A 23,140-nucleotide genomic window follows, 5' to 3' on the forward strand; every position below is an offset into this window, starting at 1 on the left:
AAAAATATTTATACTGCAGTACTACCGAAGTGGCCCAGACAGTGTGACGGGGCTTTACAAACAAGCAGCCATAGATTGTCTCTGCCCTCTTTCCTTTGCAGTGAAGTCTAATCTGTACTGCAAATGACTAAAGAGAGGAAGGTGAACTCTGGTAAAGGGAATAAGCAGCTGGAGGTCACGGATTCCCAAGGGAATGCTATGCCCCCAACTCTGGCCAGGAAAGCTGAGCAATGAATTTGGCAGTGGGAGGGCAGAAGCTGAAAGGCACTTACTGGATTTGGGAGGCCAGGAGTCTCTACAGTCATTTGTTGCTCTGCTTGCTGGTGATTTCCCCCGGATCTAGGGTGAAAAGCCAAAAGAGTGAGAACACAGTATCACTTCCCAGTTGGAGCTCTCATTGCTGCTTAGCTCTGGGTTGTGTGTGAGGGGCAGAAATTAAGAGCTAAGTGCCCTAGGAAGCCTTTACCCTTCTCTCTTGCCTCTTCTGTGTTTCCATGCGGTACAGGCGTTCCATCAGGCTGGAGATGCCCTGCTCCAGGCTGTCAATGGTGTGGTGCTGTGGATCATGGCCACTGAAACTGTTCCTGAGGCTGCGAAGGGCATCACGAACCAGCTGCAAGTCACTTGTCTGCCCAAGAGACCACAAGTCAGTCAGACTAACTCCAGGCTGCTTTCTTCCCATCTAAAGCCACAGGTCTTTGAAAGGGGAAACATCTCTAACAAGATAATAGCTTCCAGGATATCTGGAGCCCTCATCTGCATCTGGCTGGGAGAAATAACCCTTAGGTGCACTTACCCCTCGGTGGGCTGTGGGAGCAGCTCCTTTTCCTGTTGTCTGGAGGAAGCCATTGCTCTGAGCACTATGACCACTGTAAGCCATCACCTGTTCAGGGGGAGATGCATGTACCACTAGGAATGTGTTAGGATCTCCCCGAAGATCCCAATTTGTGAACTTCAAAATGATGAGAGGGCATGAAAACTTTCACATCAGTGATATAACTCCCATTTTCTACTCACTAAGGAGTGTGCAGGCAGCCTTATAGGTCAGAGCACAAATATGATTCCTCACATACAAGCAGAGAAAAAGAAGCAGAGACAGGAGGGGGCTTGCTGCTACATCAGAGGGCTCTGCAAGCTCTAGTGAGCACAACCAGCGTTCAGGTGGCACTGTGCAGAGACAGATATTGGGGCTGACACTCTTTCCACCAAGACAGTTCCAAGTGCTCAATACCAGGGTCAACAGGAAAAGGACAAGAAGCTAAGTCCTGGTCTAACCATTAGCCCGTGTCAGAGCTGAAGCTAGAAGCCAAGAGTCTCTGGCTTGCATTCACTCCTGTGCTCCCCTCACCGTTTCATCACTTCAGATTTTGACAGAAGAGGCTAAGCCAGAGTGCCACTGCTGAGAGCTTTGGTAAGCTGGATGCTTTGTGGAGTGTGGCTGCATTGGTTAGGGCACTGACAATGAGATTGCAGAGCCAGGCCACTCTGGGGTGAAGTGGATGATTTCTGGAGATAGATAGCTAGAGGGTGCTGGACAGAAACATCACTCCAGTCTCATCACTCCAGACTGATGTGTAGACCAAGGCTTCCCATACCTCTTCAGCTTCTCTCTTCATGCAGTGAGCTAGCAGGGCCTCTTTGTGCTCTAGCTCCCGCTCCAAATCCACCTGTGAGGGGAGTAGAAGAGTCAACACACACTGAGTCACCAACATAAGTGCCAGCTCTCAGGGTATCAGTGCAGCCCACCTGCTCCATACCTGTTGGTAGCTGGCCTCAGAAAGCTGCCTAAGCATTTCATCCAGTTTGGTCTGATGCTGCTGTAAATGCCGATCCTTCTGGCACAGTTCTTTCTGCAACACAGTAATCAAGAGAATCAATAGGACAGTAAGGCTCACAATCATCTTCCCATGGCAGGGAAGGTTATGTTATCTGCCAGAATAAGGTGCCTTTACAGGCTGACTTAGACAATGTGTGTACTTCTAGCTAGGTGTTAGAACTGAGTGTCTAAACTTTCTCTTGAAAAGATCGGTCAGGTGGTTGTTGCCTGGAGTCCCCTTGCCTAGCAAAGATCCACTACTGAGGCCAGACAACTGTCCCAGAGAAAACAGATTCCTGAGGGATTCAGTGGACAGTCAGGTGACCCAACCTAACCTGATAGGCTTCTGCACAAGTATTAGATACTCAGCAAGCCACCATAGAAAAAACACGACAATAAAAGATCTACTATAAAAAGCTGTGACAGAACACAAAAAACATGTGATCCCTCCATCTCATTGCAAACATCCATGGCTATTGCAACTTATTCACTATCCACAGTGCCATTCCCAGAGGTGACCGAGTGCCAGGGAGACAGCAGTCACATTCACAAAACTGAAGAACCACCAGATGCTGCCCCCAGAAAAGCCTCCAGTGAAGAGAGGTTCCATTACTTTGTATTCTGCCAGAAGCCGGCTTCTCTCTTCAACCTTCCTCTGAAGGTCAACCTGCAGAAATAACACATAGGTGTGAGATAGGTATTCCTAGAGAGTTAGTGACAACCTCTTTGCCCCTTGCGCTAAAGGGTGACCTGAGACCAAATATCAGCAGAGTTCAAGGGAGCTAGTGTCTAAGGATGTCAATCTCTTGGACAGGACAGTTCCTTCCTTGCCCTTCTCTCCCCAGAGAGGCACTGTACATGGCAGCTCCACCTGTCAAAGTGTCACTTGCTAACCCAGGGAACGGGAACACAATGAGAAAGGGAGAATGCAACTGCTGAAAACATCATGGGAATCCCCTCCCTGTTTCAGCTGAAGGTCTTGGAGGACAGGAAGCAGGAGTGAAGAACAGGAAACTCCAGCAAGTCCCACAGCTGGCTAGTGGACTGTATGCAGACCTTTGACTGATCATTCACTATCCCACGACCCCAAGAACTATGCTGCAACCAACTCCACCCTGTGGCTGCTGGAGCCCTTAGGGCCACCAACCTCCTTCTAAAATAATCTAACCCTCAGCAGCACAGTGACTCACGTTCTGGTTGTGCAATTCCTCCTTGTCCATGTTTGCTCTCAGCAGTTCCTGCTTTAGCTGAAGAACTGAAGCATCCTGTTGAATCAGCCTTTGCTGTAAAGCATCCTAGGAAAATATGTTATCTATAGAAAGGTGCAAGACAGAGGCAGAGATCCTTCCCTGGGAAGGGAGTGACCTAGACCAGTGGCCATAACACAGTGGGGCCACTCACAGGGCTGAAATGTTGCCAAGGGCCCAATAGAGCCAGAGGTATATGGACATCTGCCCAGTGAGCTCTCAGCCCTTCTGCCTTTCTCTTACCCAAAAATGATTTCCCTGCCAACATTCTAGCCATCTGGGACAGAGGGATTTCTGTGCTTCTACCTGAACTTCCTGCTCCAGAAGTGGCCTGACAATTTGCTCTTATGGAAGAAAACAGCAGTGTCTTTGCAGAGTCTTTTCACAGCCTACAGCTAGTGTCTCCAGGCACGCATCTGCAGCATCCAGAGGGCAGAAAGAGGCCATCAGCCAAGGACACAAGAAAAGTTAAGCTCTGTGTGAGATCTAGTTATGCAATGAAATCCTCTCTCAAGAGGTCAAAGTCAGGACTAATTCTGCACATTTCACTCAGTGTCACCCAGAGGCAGAGGCCTACCTTGGACAGCTACTGCTGTTTCCTTCCTTCACAGGAGCCTGACAGGCAGCTCTAAAAATACCTCTGCTCTGATTATTAGTGTTCAGAACTCCAGAGGAAGAAACTGAGCAAACAGGAGAAAAAGTTGTGAAAAATGCTGAAGCTGAAGATGACAAGGATACCCCTGTGCTCTTTTTCCTCTGCTGTCAAGAATGAGTTCACAGGGCCAATCCTACTGTGTATACCCCAAGACAGAGGGGGCGGAAGCCACAAGAACCAAGCAGGCATCCTACACCTCATATTTTGTTTAGGGGAAACAGACAAGCAGGGACATTTGACCACAATCCTACTGACAAGAAATAGAACCCAGGAGACCTAACTCCTTGTGCCTGCCATAACTGCAGTCTCTCCCTGGAGCCAGAAACAGACCATATGATTCCCCACCTCCAAGTCCCCTAATACAACTCCCTCCACAATCTGAGATTCCTCCGAGGTGTATGGTTGCTGCTGGCCCTACTCATGGGCTGCAGCAGACTCTAAGGCTTTTCTATTTATATTTGATGAAATGCCCCTTTCCTCACCTTTATTCCCTGTAGGTTTCGAGCTTCTTGTTTGTATTTCAATAGCTCCTTCTGTAAATGCAACACAATTTCATTAAATGGCATCTTGTCACCTCTTCAGAATCAAGTAAAGTCAGTGTTCTCTGTCCCCAGACACCTGCTTCAGAAGAACACACATCCCACCTTCTCCCACAGATCAAAGAGCACGTCAGGCCCTGAGGCATTTTAGTAAGTTACAAACATGACAAAACAGTTGAGCACCTCCCTAAGGCCCTGCTATTAAATTCATGAGAGAAAAAGATTGCCTAGTCCCCCAAATCTGGCCTTCAGGGCAATGTCAAAAACTTCTCTCCCAGCATCAGAACTGGTCCCAGAGCCAGCCCCATCAGAAAGCTGAACTAAGGCAGGCTTGATAGGGCAGGTTCTTCTTAGCTGCATTTATTTCCTACTTGAAAGACTGTTTGAATCAGACACGGCTAGAAACTTAACAGCTGTCCTGGATAAAGTTTTGCGACCCTAGTACAACCCAGATCTCTCCAGCTTCAAGAGCATGCAGGAAAAATCTATTTCAGGGTTCATTTAAACTCCAGTAACACTTAGATATTTCTTTTACCAGCAACTGACTTTACCAGCACTGGTTTGAGGCAAAGTGGAGAGGCAGTATATATTTTTCTGGTGCTATCCCACAAACTTTTATTAACTGTTACTACAGTATAATAAACACTTCCCAGCCAAGTATTGTGAGTGCTCTCTAGGTCAATTAATTACTGTCTCAGGGAAGCAGATATCTACGCTCCCAGAGGGATGGAGATCCTGCACAGCAGAATATAGGAACAGAGTTGGAGCCCTAACACAATATATCCCCCATGTCATCCATTGTGTTATTCACCCTCCCCTGTCCCTGCCCCATCCGCCCCACTCCTCCCCATCAAGTAGGACAAAGTCTGCAAACATCTCTTGACCCAAAACCTCACTTTCCCCTTCATCTGTCCCCCTCTAACCTTTAGGTCTTGATTTTCTTCCACACTCTGATCCAGGCGACTTCGGATTATGATCTAAATGCAAAATAACTATGGTTATTATTGTGCAAGACACCTGCCTGTGGCAGAACAGTGCAAAGGGCAGCTTGATCAAAGAAATATAGGTACAGCAATGTGCTCACCAGCTGCTCTTCAGGGCAGGCTCCATGTTCACAAAGTTCAAAGGACCCTTCCTGCTCATCCTCAGGTAAAGATCCATTGAGCAACAAAGCCTGGGAAGATGAAGGAAAAAATCTCCTCTTCAGGAGTTTCAAAGGAAAATAGTCTAGCTGCAGCTATGGCTAACAGTCATTCATATCAACAGTCTCTAAACAGTTTCATTTTCCATTTCTGCTGACCATTCCCCTGTTCTCCAGGAATGAACAAGAAGATTTATCCCCTGAAAAAGCTCTCCCAGAGATATCTGTCAGCCAATATTCTTCCCCACAGAAAGACACCAAACAAGGACAACTCAGATTTTCAGGGAGTAAAGTCTGTCTCAGGCTTCAGTCCAAGGGTTGCCTTCACTACAATAACAGATTTGAAGTCTAAAGCATGGACTGAACCAGGTTTACATTGTAAGGCTTCTCTTCTGGAATGAGACCGAAGTATCCCCTGCTGAAAGAAGCCATCCTCCCAACCACACATCTACAAAACACTTTAGAAACTGGATGTTCAGGGGAGGCTAATTCTATTCTACACTAGACAAGACCAAGATACATTCAGAACTGTTGTCCAAGTGAGGGAAGAGCCCTCACCCACACAGTCAGTGAAAATCTTAAGCTATGCCCTGTGCTTGAGGAAGGCTACTAGAAGCACAGCATTAACTCCTTCAGCAGCTCCAAGTAGCCCAAATGTCTGCAGGAAGATGCCAGAATTCTCACAGTAGACTGAATCCAGCCTGAAGAAGGGAAAAGCATGCACTGTAGGAAGTGTGACTAGAAAGAGCAGGCCAGATCTCCAGCAGGGTATACCATACTGGTTTTCTCTAGCTTATGGTTTTTACATTGATCTTTCTGTCTCTAACTTCCAGGATTCAGGGCTCTTGGTATGTGCCAGGATGTTGCATAGAACTGGACACACTGGAGAGTCATGCCTCTTTCTTTCAGTTAGCTTTCTAGTTTATTTCTGTTTGAACTCCACGGCTAAACCCAAAATATCCCATTTGCAGTAATACTCCAGTTCAGCCCCTAAAGACTTCAAGGCTGACAGGCCAGGTTCTGCCTGCTGACAGAATCTTCCACTAAAGAGCTGCAGCTGCTGCCAAAAAGCAATCTGTACTCAGTTAACGCAAAAGCTCTTTGGAAAACTGTTTTCTGAGTGCATCCCAAAGTCTACCCAGCAGGACACTCAAGCAGGAATCACACAGGAACATAAAAAGCTGCCGTGGTTTTAGTGCCTTATGAGGTATACGTATACCAGGTCCCTGATACTTCAATCAAACTCTCATGAACTGGAGGCTTTTAAGTATTGAGCAAGAGGGGGGAAAATCAATTAATCAAATCCAATTTCTTGGCTAGCAACATCAGCTGCCTCTTCCTACTCCCAGAGGATGAGGGGGCAGCAATGCCAGCTGCTCGCCTTCACTCCTGAAACATGGGGCCAGGGTTGGAGGAACAGGACATGCCAGTGCTGCCTCTCCCTGCTCCCAGTGGGCACATAATGCAACCAGATTTTACCAGTGAACCAAATTGCCTTTTTTTTTTTTTTTTTTTAAGAAGTCTTTTGTTTCCTGCCCATTGTCCACAGGGAAAGTGCCGGCCGGCCCACACCCCACCCTCCCTCCTGGCTGCCTATGCTTCTCACACAATCTCTGCTTTGTTTACTGGCACATAAATATTTACAATTCAAAGCCAGTATGGTTCCCAGCACAAACAGAAAGGAGTATTCCTGAGAGAGTTCAGGGTCTTTACCATATGGATCAGGGGCTCTACTCCCCATGCAAAGTCAAACCCATCAGGCTGAGGGTCATTTGGTCAGGGAGGGACTGGAATAGGGCAGCAAGGAAAAGGTCCCACAAATAAATAGTTGCATAGAGAATGTGCCAAATATTATAGTTCAGTCTAGCTCACTGAAAGACTGATGCAAGCCTATGTGACCCCTGATCAGCTCTGTGAATTCTGATTGATTTCCTGACATTCCTTGTCTCTCTGCATTACTTCCAATCACAAATCGCAGAAGGACTGCTCTGTTCTCTCAGGCTGCTAACAAAACCTGCAGGCTGCTAAGTGCCCTGGTGAAGAAGGGGAGTCCCAGCCCCAGCATGTGGGAAAACACTGCTGCATCTTTACTATTTTGCACGGTAACATACATGCTTTGCACAGTGACAGCACATACAGGAGTTAGCATACCATCACAGGACAGGGGACCAAGCCAATGAACTCAGCTGGTATCTGAGCTCCAACCAAAAGACAACAGAAACATAATCACCTTCTAAACACAGGCTTTGTTTTAGATCTCCAGAGTGGTTCTGTTCTTACCCGTGTTCAGTGTGCCTTTTGCCCTCTCACAGTCCACTTAAATTACTATTAGTGAATATCACTGATCTTCAGTCTTCACAGCAATATAATCTTCCTCTCTCTCTCCACACCCTTCTCTCTCCCTCCCTACTGAATAAGAGCCTCAAATCGTGTCAACACAAAGTTTTGGAGAAGCCTGAGCTAAGAAAAAAAAAAAAAAAGGTTGTGTCTGAATTGCACAGACTGATGTTAAAATCCTTTCTCTGAAACCCTGGTAAATATACTGGGGCTGGGGAAGTTGCAGCCATCTTTCCTCCTTCCCTGGGCAATCCTGGTTAAGCATGCTACACAGTGATAGAAGACAGGCACACCCTGCCCCAAGAAAGACTGTGGCTGGATCCAGCTGTCTTCTAAATTGCATCTGGGACATTGGAAAGGATGATTTTGGCATTCTCCATTCTGGAAAAGGTGACCAGCACCAAACCACAACTGCAGGAGCCCAGACAGCCTAAACATTGCAAGAAAGGATGATGTCAGAGTGCTTAGTCAGTAGCATTCTGTTGCTGGATAAGGTTTCTGCTGGCCGAAGCCAGTATACCCCAATACACACTAGCCACACTATCTGAAATACTCTCATTCCCGAGGAACTCTTCCCTGAAGGGACTCATCCCACAGAGTGAGACACAGGGAGGGAAGAGCCACTGTCCCTATTTAACCAAGGTGACCCAAGAGACCAACTGACTTCTTGCACAATCACCCCAGGAGACTTCACTGGACCAGGAGTCTCATCCGACTCTCAAGTTCCAGGCCAGTGTCTCACCTGCAAGACAACCTGTCTTCCAGCTACAGCTGTTTGGAAAAGAAATGCATGTGGAAGGGAACACTGGCTGAGAAGAAAATCTGTTACCTGCAAACCTGAAATCATCTTCTTTGCTTCCTCCATTTCCTTTTCCAAATGGTCCTGTTGTTCCAAAAGCTGCTCCTCCCATGAATTCTCCAAATATGACCCAGGGTTCCCTGCTTGCCACTCAGGCTGGAAATGAGATTCTGTCTCTTCTGGAAGAGAGAGCAGCTGAATGTGGTCATGACAGACAGAGGAGTCCAAAAAACACTTGCACCACACAATAATTGCTTGCTGCACACTAGCTATCACTAACAAACCAGCATGTCTTCTAATTGGTACCAAGGAATTTGCTACAGGTGTGACATCTTGTCTAACCTCAAGGATTTATGCCTCATTCTTTACGCAAAGGAAGCTTTCCTGCATACACACATATCAAAGATATGCATCCTTCCCCTTCATTAACTTTGCTGCATCTGATTCCTGAGTACTGGAGATTTCAAAGCACATCGCAGGGGACGACGCACTGCACCGTGTGTGGTAGAAAGTACCTAATGGGAAGAAAAAGCCACTGTGTGATTTGAAGAACATGTCTTAGTGTTAGAGGGTGCACAAAGGACCCACTGAAGGCAACATTAAACACTATCTCTACTTGTAAAATAACACAGCTTTCTCAAAGCGGACAACACACCTAAATCCGAAAAAGAAGTTTAACAGCAAGTTAAATAGCCTTGCATGCCTTTTCTGATCCCCACAGCATAAGCTGGATTGATGGTTAACTATCATCCACTGGTTGGTCCAGGAATGTGGATTGGTTTTTGTTTCCCTAAGAAGGGATGAGGTTTGATGAGGAATAATCATAGCAGTGCTTGTTAGCTAATTGACCAAAAGTGAAATTGGCCAATGGAAGCTGCTGTGCATTTGTAGATAAGCAGCTGCAATAGTCTACTGTATGGGCAGCAAGCAGACACAGTACTGCTAAGAATTTAAGGAAGACCCACAGCCTGCCAGCTACTTCAGCCACTGAGATAGTCTGTCAAACACTTTTGAAGGAGCACTGGAGCAGGACTACACTGCAAAGCATATCCTAGGAGAGCTTCTCTGTCATTTGCTCTTGGGATGGATGCTAACTAGAAAGACTTACTATTAGGCTGCATTCCTGAGAAGGAAAATAAACAAAAAGAAATCACTTCAGGAACTTCTCTGAAAACCTGTCCTTCAATATGCATGAAAATTTTAAATGTAAACTGACCACATCACAGGGCATTTGTGGCAATACAGCAATGACTTCTCAATGCAAACACCACAACAATACTACAACTGTTCAATCCTTGCAAAGAGCCACTCAACCTATGTACAGATGTGCTATAAACACACACCCTTACACAAAGTCATGTTACACATCATGGGCTTGACAAGCTCACGTGAACTCTTTTAAGGGAATTTTAAATGTTTTTTTCAACATGGCCTAATGAGGCTGTGATGAAAGCATTCACCCTACAGTGAAAATTATATGTGACACTCAATTTTTCTCCAGAGCTTTTTATTTCCCAAGCATTATTTTGCAAGCCTCACAGACATTGCCATATTATGGCACTACTGTAGTGTTAAAAGTTTTGGGATTTAGTTTTATGTGAACAGATACTCAGCATCACATTCTCTACATTTATTTCAGTTACTGGGGTACTTTTCAGCAAGTTTATGATACAAACAAATCCCAAAGAAAGTGTGAGCTGTAAAGCATTATCGGCAAGGTACCTGTTTTAGTTTCTGTTTCTTCAGTTTGGATAATCACAAGTCTTTCCTTCTCCTCCGATGGGGCTACAGTGGATTCGCTCTTCGCACTATGGATAGGACTGGGCGATGTAAGACTGCAGAGGAAAGGAGAAAAGTTACTTCTAGTGCTGATCAATATTGTCCTCATGGAAGATAAAAGTGAATATGCAGGCAGGCTTGTTGAAACTAAGAATTATCTGCATACTAGAGAAGCCATTAACAAACCAAACCAGGAATCACTTTACATCACTTTACATCAGTGTCATAGCAGGCGAACTGATAAGAAGCGTAATGCGTCTCTTCATTTTCCTTAGCAGAATGCAAGTTTGAGGCTGTCACCACAGAATTCACATACACTTACACAGGGGTAAGACCACAGTCTACTGAAGGTCTGCTCAGGAGCAATTTACTGTGAGCCTTATGATCATACTGCAAGCTGAACAAAAAGCCACCCTGGCTTGCTACATCTCTTGCTCTGGCTTTCAAAAGCACCACTTGACTAACTTGAAATTCCAAGGGCAAAATATTTTTGAAAGTCAGATACCACTCACTCATGTTCTTAGGTTAAAACTTCTTGAAAAGAAGTTTTCCACTAGAGCCATCTCAGATGACTGTGAGGTTCAAGCAATCTTTTTTCACAAATTCTTCCTAAATGCATCGCCCAGACAACATCAAAAGGTGGCTGAAGTTCACTGACCCATTCAATGTACCTCTAAAGTCGCAGGAACTAATCCTTGCAAGTGTGAGCAGGAGTTAATTTTTCATTCTCCCCAACACAGAAACAAAGGACAGAGAACAAAAAGAAAACACTGTGGAAATCATATAATAGGTTTAGAAAAGTAAGAGGCTTCGACAGCTCGCCTTCCGCATCTTCCCAGCACGGCTGCTACGTATTCCACAGCTCTCTCACAGAATCAGAAAAGCCTTGCAATAGAAATGGAAATTACTTGGTAGCAGCTCCTGTCTGGTCCACTCCCACAGCCAGTGCTGGCCTACTTCTCATTTACGTTACAGACCTTCAAGCAGTCTAGTTTTAATGGTCCAGACTAAACGGACTTTCACCGTGTTAAAGGAAAAGAGGAATGCAACTTACTACGTGAAAGAATAACCATCTTCTAACGGGGATCTCTAACAGATACAGTACCTGTACTTTCCTGCTCAAACAGGGTGTGCATGATTGTTAAAGGGGTCCAGGCCACCTTGGCTTTGCTCAAGGATTTACCTTCAGGAAGGCTAACTCCATTTCAGCAGTCCCCAATTAAGCACATTTTGTATACAACATTTGTAACCAGCCCCCTGCTCCTGCTTGTCACTGAATGGGTGCAGAGCATAAAGTTAAAATAATTGTTTGGGAGCCCAGAGGGTTCTACTGGGTTTGCATTATATTATAAGGGTCAGAGGAAATGATGAAACTTTCAAACAGCACAAGTACAAACAGGAAGCCCAGCTGATCTAACATGTCCAGTAACACTGAGAAGGATTTTACTTCCTTCTAGGAACAGATCTCAATATTTCCCCACATATTCTCAGCTGACACTCCAAATGCGCCATCATCCTGATAAGGCCCCCAAGAAGTGCATTGCTGGTTCTCATCCATGCAAAAGATGAAAGAATGAGAGCTGTCCTAGAAAAACAGTATTAGCAAGTGTTGGGTGAGAAGGTGGTAAAACTGAAGGATGGGCAGGAGCCAGGAACTGGAAAGAAGAATGAGCAGGACATAAACACAAGGGGATACAGAGACTAGAAATAACATTCCCCTCTTCCAAAGTCTGCTCCTCTCAGCACTTGATCCACAGCCCAAAGCAAATACAAATGATCCCGGTGGGGGGGGTGTGTGCATGCGTGTGTGTGAAGTGGTCACTACAGGTGTCCACAACACGGATAATTGCTTAAGTATTCCTATGTCCACAGTCCCCTTTCCAGGCAGTTTCCCTATTTTAAAAGGCCAGGGGGTTCACATGGCGTCAGTGACAACCTCTCAAACCATGCCAAATAGTGAAAAGAGCTACTGAGATGCACTCAGATGAAGCAGTAGCACAGGTCAGGTTGCCTCATACATTATGCCATGAAGTTAATGCTGGAAACATTTCTATGGTTTTTGTATCGGTCACCAAACCCATTAAAGTGTGAAATATCCACTGATGTTATTTGTTCTTTAAAGTACATAACAATTCATGATTAAAGCATGCAGAAATAAGTGCTGGGAAATTATAGCTATTTAGGACAGATTTATGATGCAAACTGTTCCACTTTATTCCTTTTACCAGTTGGTTTCATAACCCATATCCTTTCTCCACTGAGTCCCAGAGTTGCTAGTGCCTGCACAGTCAAGGCTTTAGGGCAACAGCCCCAGTGATAAGTCTGAATTCTCATAATTTTAATAAACACCCCATCCCTGCTGTTTCAAATTACAATGGCAACAATTGCTCACCATTTGACCTGCTTCCCTCCCATGATCCCAATTTAACCTTTCGCCTCACAGAATCCGTTTCCCGGGGAGCCTCAGGATTCTGGCTACAGACATGCCTTGTCCCTTCATATGCTCAGAATTCAGCGCAGAGGACGCCAGCTCCTGTCAAACTACTGGAGAAATATTTGCAAGCCAGACCTCTTCACATTAGCCGAAAGATTCACAGCAGAAACAAAACAAAAAAAAAACGCTCAGGGTCTTTGCAAGAAACTGTCGTATGGCAGATCAGCAGCCCCCACACATGTATTTGATTCCAGAGTCAAGGAATTCTGCAGCCTGGCTTTTGCTTTTGCTGGTTTTCCGCTCGGGTTATTTGTCTCTTCCTGCTGCATTTTGGTCAGCTGCACACCCAGTTGTTTTCATCACAAGGACTGCAGTCTGGATTGCCAGTGGTGTTTCTCATCCCATTCTGCCCTCTTTAGACTCCAAGCACCTGCTGCAGATGCCAACGAACAGCCAAGAGAAGGTGCTCCTGCAAGCAGTAGGTTCTCTGCTCTTCCAGGCTCGGATGCGGTTCGGCATGCAGCACTTCCCAGCCCTACGCACGGCTTCCTCTTCCTCGCTATCTCCAGCTCCCTCTCCCTCCTGCTGTCACACAGGCTGTGCAAGGCACAGCCTTTTCTCTGAGATGCCTGGCTCAGAGTGGGGGAGGGAAGGCTGGTGGAAGGGGAGGGGAAAGGGAGATGGATGGGTGAGGGGCTTAGTGGCATGGGAATCCATCTGACTTTGGCAAATTTTCCATGAATCATTTCAGTTGCCTTTGCTTATTAGAGCTTTTGTCTCTGGGAATTCTGTTATTCAGGCTGTGAGCTCTCCTATTGAAGAGTTAATGCAGCAATGAGCTGATGCTAGGCAGGGGATGCTGCCCTGGGACACACACGACAGCAGCACAATTAGATGGAGGGGGGTGCCTGTAGTTAATAACCATATCTCTAATAAAAAAAGTGGCTTGTTTCTCCCAGCCAGTTCTCATAACAAAGCTAGTACATTTCTCTCTGGAAGGAAAGAGAAATAAGCATCTTGTTTTCATCACGAAGCCTGGTGTCAGCAGAAGCCATCCCCAGGAGCTAGAGGCCAGATTGCTCCCAATTTCTTTGGGTAGATCACTGATCACTTATGTAAAGATTCTCACCATATTACATCCTATCAGCAATAACATCACCATTACCATCTGGTAAGAGAACTCATGACATTACAGGGAAAAACGAAAACCACAAAGTGATTTAGGATGTACAGAGAAATTTTCACTCGTCACTAAAATACAGTCACATATGAGCAAACAGCAGTTGTCTGATAATCCGTTACAGGGTAGAAGAGTACACATTAAATACTACAGCTACCTTAAACTGAAGAATGAGTGGAGGGAGCAGCATGTTTCACTCACTGTCCTACCAAGATCATGGTTCAAGAGTCAACACCAAAGTCCTGTGACATTAGCCATGAAATCCTGTTGCCAAGACCAGAATTTTTACATCTCCCCTGGACTGACAGCTTCAAAAGCACACTCTCTACTGACATCATGTGGAGGCAGTAGTCCACTGGAGTTCCCACACTCTTCCAAATGTGTGTGTATGCATAAACTGAACCTGACAATGATACATAGCAAGTTTTGCAGATAAGTACAAACTATTGTATTTTTTTTTCTCCTCTGTTGGGCCAAGCAACCTTAATTCTCAGGTACACGGAGGCCTCTTTGTACTATGGAGCATCAAAAGTGGCCTGAGAAATCCTGTGGAGACATCCTGCCTGCTGAGATGCTGTCAGGGGCAATCTGTCCTAAGAAAATGAACCTCCTCACTCCTGCACAAATCTGGGGGGCTAGTAGAGGCACTCTCAGGGAGCAGCCCAGGCAGGACAAGGAGATGACAAAACAGAGTTGGGACGTACACTGAGGACAGGAAACTCTGAATCAAAGAGCTGCAGCTCTGCCCTCTTAGTGTGTTCCAGAAGAGAATAAATGGAGCAAAGCATCATATCCAGAGGGAGATCTAGTATGTTCACTTACAAAGTCCTTTGTCTTCAAGGTAGTTTCTTGTTCTCTGGGGAAAAAGGGAAAGGCTGTCCTTTACTATGAAGCTATCCAAGCTGGATCAGCGCCCCCACTGCAATACCACTTTTCTTCAAAAGCCCCTTCAGCTACACTGTCTCTCCTATACTCATGAAAACAAACAATACAGCCATGTGTCCTCCCTCTCCCCTCCACTGCTCAAGTAAATTTGGGCAAGAGCTTTGACTTCTGCCCCAAAGCAAAGGGTAGTAAGAAGAGCTTGTGAGGCACCATTGTAACATGTTGTAACTGGCACACACTGCTCATGTTCACAGCTGCAAGTTGTGGCATCTCCTATTGGAAATGTATTATATGCTGCCATTCTAACCAATCCTGTCTTCTACAGGCTCCATTTCCTTAGAAAGCCTCCACTTGCACCAGCCTGACATTGCTTAACTCATACAGACAAGAACCCCAGCCAAGGCTGCAGGCTGTTTATAACACAGACCACATAATTCTCAGGATCCAAGACCTACTTCGAAGGGGAAAGTCACCTCCAATGGAAACCATACTGAACTCTGACTTTCAGGCTTCACAGCAGTACAAAGGAGATTTTTCAGTAAAATTATTAAATGCTGCACTTTAGATTGAAGGCGAAGGTCTGGGGGATGGAAGGGTAAATTAGTTAACTGTAAAGCTAGAGCCAGTTAAAGGTGATGGATGAGGGCACGATGGCAATGAAGACACAGCTGCAGATCCCCCTGGGACCATATATCTGGATTAAAGACTGGTGTGTTCCTGTAACTGCTGTTCAAATCCACATGTCCCCTCATCTCTCTCTCTCTGAAGGGCATGAGGTTTGTTGGTTTAAGTTCTTTTCCTCCAAATCTTTTCCATCAGCTCTGAAATATTCATCCCTTGCGCTCTAGCTGCTCTGCCCCTTCCTTTCTGTGAAGCAAGCTACAAACTCCATTTCAGCATCCCTCATGTCAGCACTCCCTCAAAAGGCTCCACCTGTACATTCAGGTTCCCAGTAAAATCTGTAGCTGTGTATTTCCTAATCCTATTCCCCTGGTCTCACTGAGGGACACTCCAGAGCTTTAGACAATTGTAAACTCAGAAGTTCCTAGCTCTTATCTATGCAATCACAACATGAATGAGATCAATTTTATCTGTGGGAGAAATGGCAATAAACCACTGCTTCATGTTGGTTTCTGAGGCTTCATTTTCCAGATCAGGCAGGAGACTATATGCTGGGAATCCTCTTTTCTTTTAGAGCTAACCAGATCACAGCGATAAGAAAGGGCACTTTAGGGAATGTAAGACAAAGGACCACGAGGGGACATATCTTGGCAATAAAGTTCCTTACCCAGAAGAGTGGGACTCCAATGGCGTGTTCTGCTGCCCTTCATACTGCTGCACCAGTGCCCGGACACTCCAGTAGGGGTTTTCAATCTCCTCATCCATGCTGCTATTTCTGGAGATAATAATCATAGAATGAGGGGAGCCTCACCTGATAGGAGCAGAAATTCTTGTCTCCAAGAAGGAGAGTAGGAAAGCTAATGAAAGGAAGGTAATAAGAAGAGGACAGCTAGAAAACTGCCAATTAAGAAAAATTCTCCTATCAGGAAGCACCATCGTGTGAGGGAAACACAGGCAAACAGGCCCTCCCCCTTTAAACTCATCCCTAATTCTGTGACTAGAAAACTACAAAACCTCTGGGAAGGCAAGGAAAAGAAGAGAATTTGCAAATAACACAAGGACTGGCTTTTCTGAAGAGCTCCTGGTCCAAGGCCTTTGCAAGAGAAACCTTTAACATTTAATTTTTCAACAAAATATACCATTTCAACCTCATTTCCAAACTGCTTCACAGGTACTCCCTTGAGCCAACATAATATGGGAAAATGACCTTCAGCTGTGTAAATTAAACCCTCAATAGGCCACCATCTGGCTTCCATTTAAATGTCATTACTATTATTATTATAATCCACATAGCACCTTTTGCAAGTGTTAAATGTGCTTTTCAGAATTACACATTCCTTCTGTACATGGATCACCTCCCTTCATTACCACCAGAACTCCTCCGCTTACACGGTAGGCTGCATCAGCTGATTAACAGCACACAACACTCTGCATCTGCTTATATAGCAGCAAGCGTAACATTGGTGTGAACAGCAACGTAGAAGACAGATGGACTTGTACAACAGGCTCAATACCCCAATTCTGGAAGTAACTGTTCCCAAATCTGTAACTAGTACCTGTAGTTAAGACCTTACTTTTGTTTCACTTGAAATGAGAATGTCTCCAAGTAGACAGCACCAAGAAAGGGCACCGGGCTCAGCATGAAATGGGGAAAATGAGGCAGCAGAGTTCCCTCTGGCTTGGCCATAATGACCTGTTCTTTTGCAGTGAGATAACAGAGATCCCACAGATCTTGCTGTAAATCCAGCAAATTTTGCTGTAAAACCTGAAAAGAACCTGGGATACCTGCAGTCTTCATGATGAGGCAGCCAGGCTAGGTCAGTACTCCCCTTTGTTAGTCTATTTAGGTTTCAGTGAGACAGCAGCAGTTTCATTCTGTTTGCACAATGGGAGCTACCTTGCTACCTTACACCGGGAATTGTCAGGATAAAGAGGCATCTATTTTAAAAGAAATTGTGTCCATCTGCTAATGGACCTCACATAACCAGGGAAAACTCATTACCTCTGTCTGTGCCGGAAAACATCCCGGCCGGATTGCAAGACATCTTGACGAACATCTGCCAGAGCAGCCACCGCCCCCTGGGCCACTGCAGCAGCTGAGCGAGGCCTGTGACCAGCAGACGATGCTGACAAGTTCTTCCCCACCATGCCAGCAGGGCTATGATTCATTGCTCTCCCAGAGCCTGGTTTGAAATGAGCAGCTAAGGCCAGGATCAACCTCATGATAGATTTCAAGTTCCCATCAACAATATCTGCAAAATGCAAGTAAAGCCAAGGACAATGTCGTTAACATGAAGTCCCACCAGAGCGGTATCTGACCAACAGTCTTGAAAATAATGAAACCCAATGGGACTATGCCAGTGAGTGAGGACTATGCAAGAAGGATGGCAGTACAGCACTGATGCTTAGCTCTGCTTGTTTTGTACAGAGCCGAAAACTAACTGCCACCTACAGATCACAAGTTTAAATGCTTTGAACAGACCCGAGCCTTCCCTCTATGGCCATTTCCAGCTAACAATCCAGTAGGTTACGTGACAGCACATGATAATTACTAAATGATCACTGGAAAAGCACGGCAGTTACTGAAGACTACCACTGTACTAGCAGTCACTTCAATTAACACGAGTTTGCTTTTTTTTTTCAATACTAAAGACCAGAGAACAGCAATATATTTCTTTAGCAATAGCGTTCTGTACCGTAAACTGTTAGTAGCACCTTGCAAATGTTAACCAGTCAGTTTTAATAATATCACACTAGGCATTTCCTCAGCATACAAACAAGCTCAAAGATGTTGATCTCATGTTTACTGCAAAGATCAGCCATTCTTTCAAACTAGGATTTCTCAAAATACGTCAATCATCTGACACACTCAAAGTCCGTTAAAATAATAGGAATAGGGTTTCCAAGTATCAGAGGCAGCCTAAAAAAAAAATAATCCTAAGTGCTGGAGGCATGAAGGCTGGTTATTACTTGCTTTAGTATCCAAAAAATTAGAAATAGCCAAAATAAGTCACAGTTACCTCCACGTCATTCATGGAGAACATGAAGCCAAAAGTTTGTGGGAATTGTTTGAAGTCCCAGAGTGAGTCAATGTCAGAACTATGAGTGGAGCTCAGGAGCCTGTGTCCCAGAGTCTCGTGCCTGTATCTTATCTTGTGACCATATGACATCATTTCATTGCATATCCAGATTGATACTTTTGTTTTTGTAAGACTTTTACTAATATTGCTATCGTTTCTATAGTCATGAGCTCATAAGACAACTTGCAACATTACTGAAAAACAGTATAGCCTCCAATCTGCCAGCAGCAGTACTATGGGAACAGTACTCATTACTCTGTACTTAAATTCTAAGCCTCTCACCAAGGCCTGTAAACCAACAGCTTGTACTCTTTTGCTAACAACAAGGGTCATGCACTCCATGCACTCTGTCTCAGCATTTTTCCCCTCTTTCTCATCTGAAGGGCCACAGACAATCAGAACTGTATCCCCTCCCAGTAGAGTCAAAGAGTAAGGATCAGGGCCTGTCTTCACCCCACAGATCTACACACACACACCAGCAATCCTTGTGATATATGACTAAAACGTGCCATAGACATCTGATTTTGCATATTGGGTCTCTTCCCTATTTACAGGCCATGCAAAACAGTATCACAGACTTCCAGTGGACCAGAAATATTTTTCCCCATATCTCATTTCACAGTAGCAGGTTTGTATGTCCTTTTAGTGAAAGATTGAGTCTGTATTCCTCATTACACCATTACTTGATCTTCTGACTGCTCAGTAGCAGGAGAAAAAACACTTCTGTTTCTATTCATTGTGCTGCTACTAAAAGCAGTCAAGAACGCCAGTGTCATTCAACCCCAAACCCATTACTTTAGCCACAGGAGGAAAAAACCCAAAACTCCCCCACCATTATCTGTTTGTTATGAAACAAACAGGCCTTCAACAGACAGAATAATTTGTGGAAACCGCCAAGGACGCATACCTTTTGCTGATGTCTGATGCATCCGGATCTTTTTTGATGCCACAAACTGTAAGACTTTCTCCACATTTTCCCTCATCTCCTGCTGGCTGGTGGGGTTGACCTGAATGCCATTCAACTTCTCACCAGCTAAAGGAGTAAAAAAAACTTTATTAGAGAAGAACTGAACCACTTGGTGCTGTCACAGAAATGACTACAGGTGTAGGGCCTGATCTTATCTCTTGTCTGGATACTGCAAGAGATGCATGGCTTCTTGTCCTGCTTATAAGGTATCCAATATTAGTAATAACTAGGTTGGAGACTGTATTGGGTTTACATGGCAAGGTTTTGGTAGCGAGGGGACTACAGGGGTGACTTCTGAGAGAAGATGCCAGAAGCCAGATGCCAGAAGGATCCAGTGGTGGCCAAGGCTGAACCAATCAGCAATGCTGGTAGCACCTCTGTGAGAACATATTTAAGAAGAGGTAAAACCAGATGCACAACAGCAGCCAGGAGAGAGGAGTGAGACTATGTGAAATGAACAATTCTACAGACACCAAGGTCAGTGAAGGAGTGGGAGAAGGTGCTCCAGGAGCCAGAGCAGAGATTCCCCTGCAGCCCGTGGTGAAGCAGGCTGTTCCCCTGCAGCCCACAGAGGTCCCCAGCGGAGCAAATATCCACTCTGCAGTCTGTGGAGGACCCCATGCTTGAGCAGGTGGATATGCCTCAAAGGAGGCTCTGACCCTGTGGAGACCCTGTGCTGGAGCAAGCTCCTGGCAGGACCTGTGGCCCTGTGGAGAGGAGCCCACGCTGGAGCAGGTCTTCTGGCACGACCCATGGCCCTGTGGGGGACCCTCGCTGGAGCAGTCTGTTCCTGAGGGACTGCACGTCACAGTAAGAACCCATGCTGGAGCAGTTAGTGAAGAACTGCAGCCTGTGGGAAGGACCCACGTTGGAGAAGCTTGTGGAGGACTGTCTCCTGTGTGTAGGACCCCACACTGGAGCAAGCGAAGAGTGTGAGGAGAAGCAGAGACGATGTGTAATTAACTGACCACAAAGCCCATTCCCCAACCCCCTGCACTGGTCAGAGGGAGGAGGTAGAGAATTTGGGAGTGAAGTTGAGCCAGGGAAGAAGAGGGTATCTCAGCAAGCAGGTCACTCTTCCAAAAATGCCACACACAGCACCATTCCTCTGCAAGGTAAACCCTTTCATAACTCCATTCCAGCCTCATGGGAGTTAATATGGTCCTTGACAGGTTTTAGCACATCTGTTGTAACTGTCTGCTAAAATAGAAGGACTTTAATAGAATTGCATTTATTATTTGCTTTATGATTGTTTTCTTTTAAAGTCACTCCTTCCCCCCGCCCCCATAAGCTCTGACAGATGTCAGAGCCAAGGCCAGCCCCTTCTACACAAGATCTAAAACTGCAAGATGAAAAATAGTGCCATATGGCATTACTGACCTACAATCTCAATGAGCAAAGCAAGAATGACTCCATCTCGGAGATCTTGTCTCAGGTCTTGGACTGGCTTTATTGTTGGCTTCTTCTTCAGCTGGGAATTCACCCAGGCCACATATGCCTGTAGTTGTTGCTGAAAATAGAAAACAAAACATTTGCACGTCATTGCCATTTCAGGGTAAGTTGCATAGCTCTGACTTTTCTCTCATCTTCACAGATCTCTTTTGCCCTTGAAAACAAACACCAATGGTCTCACCCCGAAGCCTGCTGAGCACTAACTGACATCACTGCATACTGTGGTGCAGCTCACTCCATGCCAGGACAGGAAGAGCAAGCAGGCAGCAGGACAGGACTCATGATCTGAGCACAGCTGAGAAGAGAGCTTTACATTACATTTAATCTAGGCTGGTGCCAAACCAATACTGTCATCCCCTCATTTTTGGTGCCAGAATTGTTTCACTTAGAGCATTTAGAGTCCCATCCACTCATCAAGTAAGTAGAAAACCAACAATGCAGAAGCAAGAAACCCTGTGTTATTTACCATTAAACTATGCCACCTATCAAAAGAAACAACCAGGACAGATTTCCTGAATAGACAACAGCCTCCCCTCTTAACACTCCCAGTGTTGCTCAGTTGTAACAGGTCATGCAACAGGGAAGAGACACCCTGTTGTACAGTCCCCTTCCTCCATTTTCTTGGAGCTGCACCAGCATTTCTAATGGCCCAGTTTCTATTTCTGTTCATGTGGAAGCTGGCTCGCCACAGCACATAACACCTGCAAGACCTGAGAGCAAAGAACACTGCCTTTGCAACAGGTCATACTGGATGCTGCTTCATACAGCTGTGCGTGTTGCCACAAGGGGAAGACTTGAAACTCAGGAAAACTGTATAGAAACTGAAACTCAGGCTTCTGGACAGTGTGAGGACCTGTCTGGCCTAAGTGACTGAAAGGCAACGAACAGATTCACATCATCTTTCCCTTTCCAGCCCCCTCTCAGTAGCACTTCCAAGGCTAGTAGGAGCCCTGGTAACACTGAAATCCCTTTGGGCAGGGCTGGTGTGGTACATGGAGGGTAAACAAACTGATCCATTTATGGGATTACCTCCCTTTTCACTAAGCTTCCCATTATTCTGCCAATGCAGCAGGTTTTAAGTCTCCATTCCATATTATCTCAGCAATGTCAGTCAGTTTATGCTTTTATAGTCCATCAAAGTCACAATTTGATCACAGCTTCACTCTTAATTATCCTGACATAGGAAATCCAACTTTAATCACACCACGGTTCAGTCTGCTGGTTCAGAAAGGTGCCTGGACCTGCATTCAATCAGTCCCGCTCACTCAGCAGAGAGCTGAAGAGCAGAACAGAGGAAATGAGCTTGGGGGACTACTGCCTGATGGCTTTTGAAAAAAAGGAAGCAGAAGTGGCAGATCTGACGCATGCTTGCTGAAGCAGACTTGGCCTGTCACGTGGATCGGATCAGCATGCTCTTCTTTGGCTGTAACGGCAACGATGCATGTCAGTTTTGCCTGCCCAATTTCAGAGATCTTTATTTTCTACTTAATGTGAATGGGCACTGTGGAGTATCAACAAGCCTTGACTTTCTCTCTGTTGCACAAGTTGATGGTCCTGTGCTGATTTTCAGAAGGGCAGTGGTAACTCTTGCCAGCTGCAAAAAGCACCCCCACCTCCTGCAATTGTATTTTAACTGATCATGGGGGCACTGAGATTCAATTTCACAACAGTCTAATGCAGTGCCAGAGAGTCCACAAGCCTTCTATTACATAGATTCGATAAAGCTTTAATTTATTGAAACAGGTACCAGAGAAAAGAGGTAGGTTTGTTTATAGTAGTACAGGATCATTATAGAAATATGTAGATTCACAAGTAAAGATATATACTGAATAGGGTTGCAGCATGAAAACTGCATCGAAGTCTATGTAATTTAGGGAAAGAATCTTATCACAGTTGTGTTCACACTTGTGTTTACTACCTTGTTATCATTTTTCAAATCATTTTACAAAGTATTGTAGTAGTTCCACAAGGGCACAGCCCCTTTCAGCCTACAGAAAATTTGTAGTTTTTTATAGGAGTCTATATGCTTCTTCCATTCAGACGCTTCTATTTTCACTCAAAGGAAAAACAGAGCCTTTCACTAAGCAGTTTGTTTTCTATTTCTTTTCTCTGAACCTTCTTCATGCATTCATAAGAAAGCATTTTTGTCAAACTTTTAGCCTCTATCTCTTAAAAGCATGATAAAGTCGACACTGTTATTATAAAAAA

At 45.2% G+C, this 23,140-nt stretch overlaps 1 protein-coding gene across 4 annotated transcripts in view; it reads right to left on the reverse strand.

The window, feature by feature from the left end:
* DIXDC1 (DIX domain containing 1) overlaps positions 1-23,140 on the reverse strand; it is a 39,084-nt gene that overhangs the window by 6,814 nt on the left and 9,130 nt on the right. For 2 of the 4 annotated variants that reach the window (XM_074850984.1, XM_074850983.1), the window contains 16 exons: positions 20,861-20,990; positions 19,421-19,546; positions 17,436-17,685; positions 16,101-16,208; positions 10,257-10,369; positions 8,565-8,713; positions 5,342-5,431; positions 5,181-5,234; positions 4,201-4,251; positions 3,007-3,111; positions 2,430-2,483; positions 1,758-1,850; positions 1,596-1,667; positions 797-883; positions 467-628; positions 273-339 (listed from right to left, as the gene is read on the reverse strand). In XM_074850984.1, the coding sequence (XP_074707085.1) occupies positions 273-339; positions 467-628; positions 797-883; positions 1,596-1,667; positions 1,758-1,850; positions 2,430-2,483; positions 3,007-3,111; positions 4,201-4,251; positions 5,181-5,234; positions 5,342-5,431; positions 8,565-8,713; positions 10,257-10,369; positions 16,101-16,208; positions 17,436-17,685; positions 19,421-19,546; positions 20,861-20,990 (1,711 nt within the window). Of the gene's footprint in view, positions 1-272; positions 340-466; positions 629-796; positions 884-1,595; positions 1,668-1,757; positions 1,851-2,429; positions 2,484-3,006; positions 3,112-4,200; positions 4,252-5,180; positions 5,235-5,341; positions 5,432-7,802; positions 7,859-8,564; positions 8,714-10,256; positions 10,370-12,705; positions 13,273-16,100; positions 16,209-17,435; positions 17,686-19,420; positions 19,547-20,860; positions 20,991-23,140 lie in introns of those variants that run through there. The other 2 variants (XM_074850985.1, XM_074850986.1) reach the window with 2 other exon arrangements.

This window comes from Strix uralensis, chromosome 26, assembly GCF_047716275.1.
Source record: "Strix uralensis isolate ZFMK-TIS-50842 chromosome 26, bStrUra1, whole genome shotgun sequence".
NCBI classification, from domain to species: domain Eukaryota; kingdom Metazoa; phylum Chordata; class Aves; order Strigiformes; family Strigidae; genus Strix; species Strix uralensis.